The sequence below is a fragment of the Monodelphis domestica genome, chromosome 3, assembly GCF_027887165.1.
Source record: "Monodelphis domestica isolate mMonDom1 chromosome 3, mMonDom1.pri, whole genome shotgun sequence".
Lineage (NCBI taxonomy): Eukaryota > Metazoa > Chordata > Mammalia > Didelphimorphia > Didelphidae > Monodelphis > Monodelphis domestica.
In genome coordinates, this window is record NC_077229.1 from 10,646,909 (window position 1) to 10,648,017 (window position 1,109).

General features: G+C 57.6%; 1 gene segment (V, D, J or C); it reads right to left on the reverse strand.

Moving 5' to 3' along the window:
* Nucleotides 1-237: 237 nt before the first annotated feature.
* LOC100619710 (immunoglobulin lambda variable 4-69-like) lies at nucleotides 238-815 on the reverse strand. The segment is given in 2 exon segments: nucleotides 238-569; nucleotides 698-815. Coding segments are annotated over 2 exon segments (378 nt in total).
* Between the last annotated feature and the right edge of the window lie 294 nt (nucleotides 816-1,109).

Consider the following 1,109-nt stretch of genomic DNA (forward strand, 5'->3'; position numbering starts at 1 on the left):
TTTATCAGATATCATGATTGCACTCCTCCCTTCTTTCTATCAGTTGAGGCCCAGGAGGTCTTACTCCATCCTTTAATTCTGACCTTGTGGGTGTCAACCCGCCTCATGTGTGTTTCTTGAAAGAACAGCTGACTCTCCCCTAGCAGCACCCTGGCCTTGCTCAGGAGCCTGGGGACAAGCGAGAAGCTGCTGCAGGCCTGACAAGGAGGTTTTTGTCCCACTTCCTCACTGAATGTATCACTGTGTAAAAGGATAACTACCACCAGAGTAGTAAAATGCCTCACAGAAATAATCAGCTTCATCCTCGGGCTCGACGTTGCTGATGGACAGGAATCGGTTCGTCCCAGATCCGGAGCCAGAGAAGCGCTCAGGGATCCCGTCGGCCCTGCTGGTACTTCCATCACTGCCGACATACAGGAGGGACCGAGGGGGCTTTCCTGGGCTCTGCTGGTGCCAAGTAACAGGAAAAGCACTGGACACACTGCTCAGGGTGCAGGAGAGTCTGGCCGAGCTCCCCAGGGCTGCAGAGGCAGAGGGAGGCTGAGTCACCACAGCCTGGGAGAGGGAGCCTGCAAACAGAGAGACTCATTAATGACCCTGAACAAGGAGGAAGCCAGAAGGTGCTTTGAGATCCTCTTGAAAGGCAAGAACAGGGAGGGAGGAGGAGGCCAAAGGGGAGGTCTGGGATGGTCCTGACCTGAGCAGAAGGAGAGCAGTGAGAGACAGACGAGAGGCCAGGCCATGGTGAGAGGACCCGAGAGCTCAGCTTCAAAGAGCTCCCAGCTGAGTCTGGCCTCTCTCAGCTCCCTCTTATTCTCTCCTGGTTACCCTGTGATGGTGGCTGATGGGCAGGCGCGGATTGATGCAAATCTGGGCCTGCTCCAGTCTCCTCTAGACCCCACCTGCATCCTCTCTCAGGGTCCCAGGGGGGCAGCCCTTCATGCAGGGGGGATGATTGGGGTCACTGGGCCCAGCCCAGCTGAGACGTCACCCAGGAGGGATCACAGGGCTCAGAGCAGCCACAGGCACAGACAGCTGGTCTCATCCCCCCCCAAATCCTCCAGGCTCCCCAGGCCCTCCCTGCCTGCCCAGGACCAGCCCCACAGCAT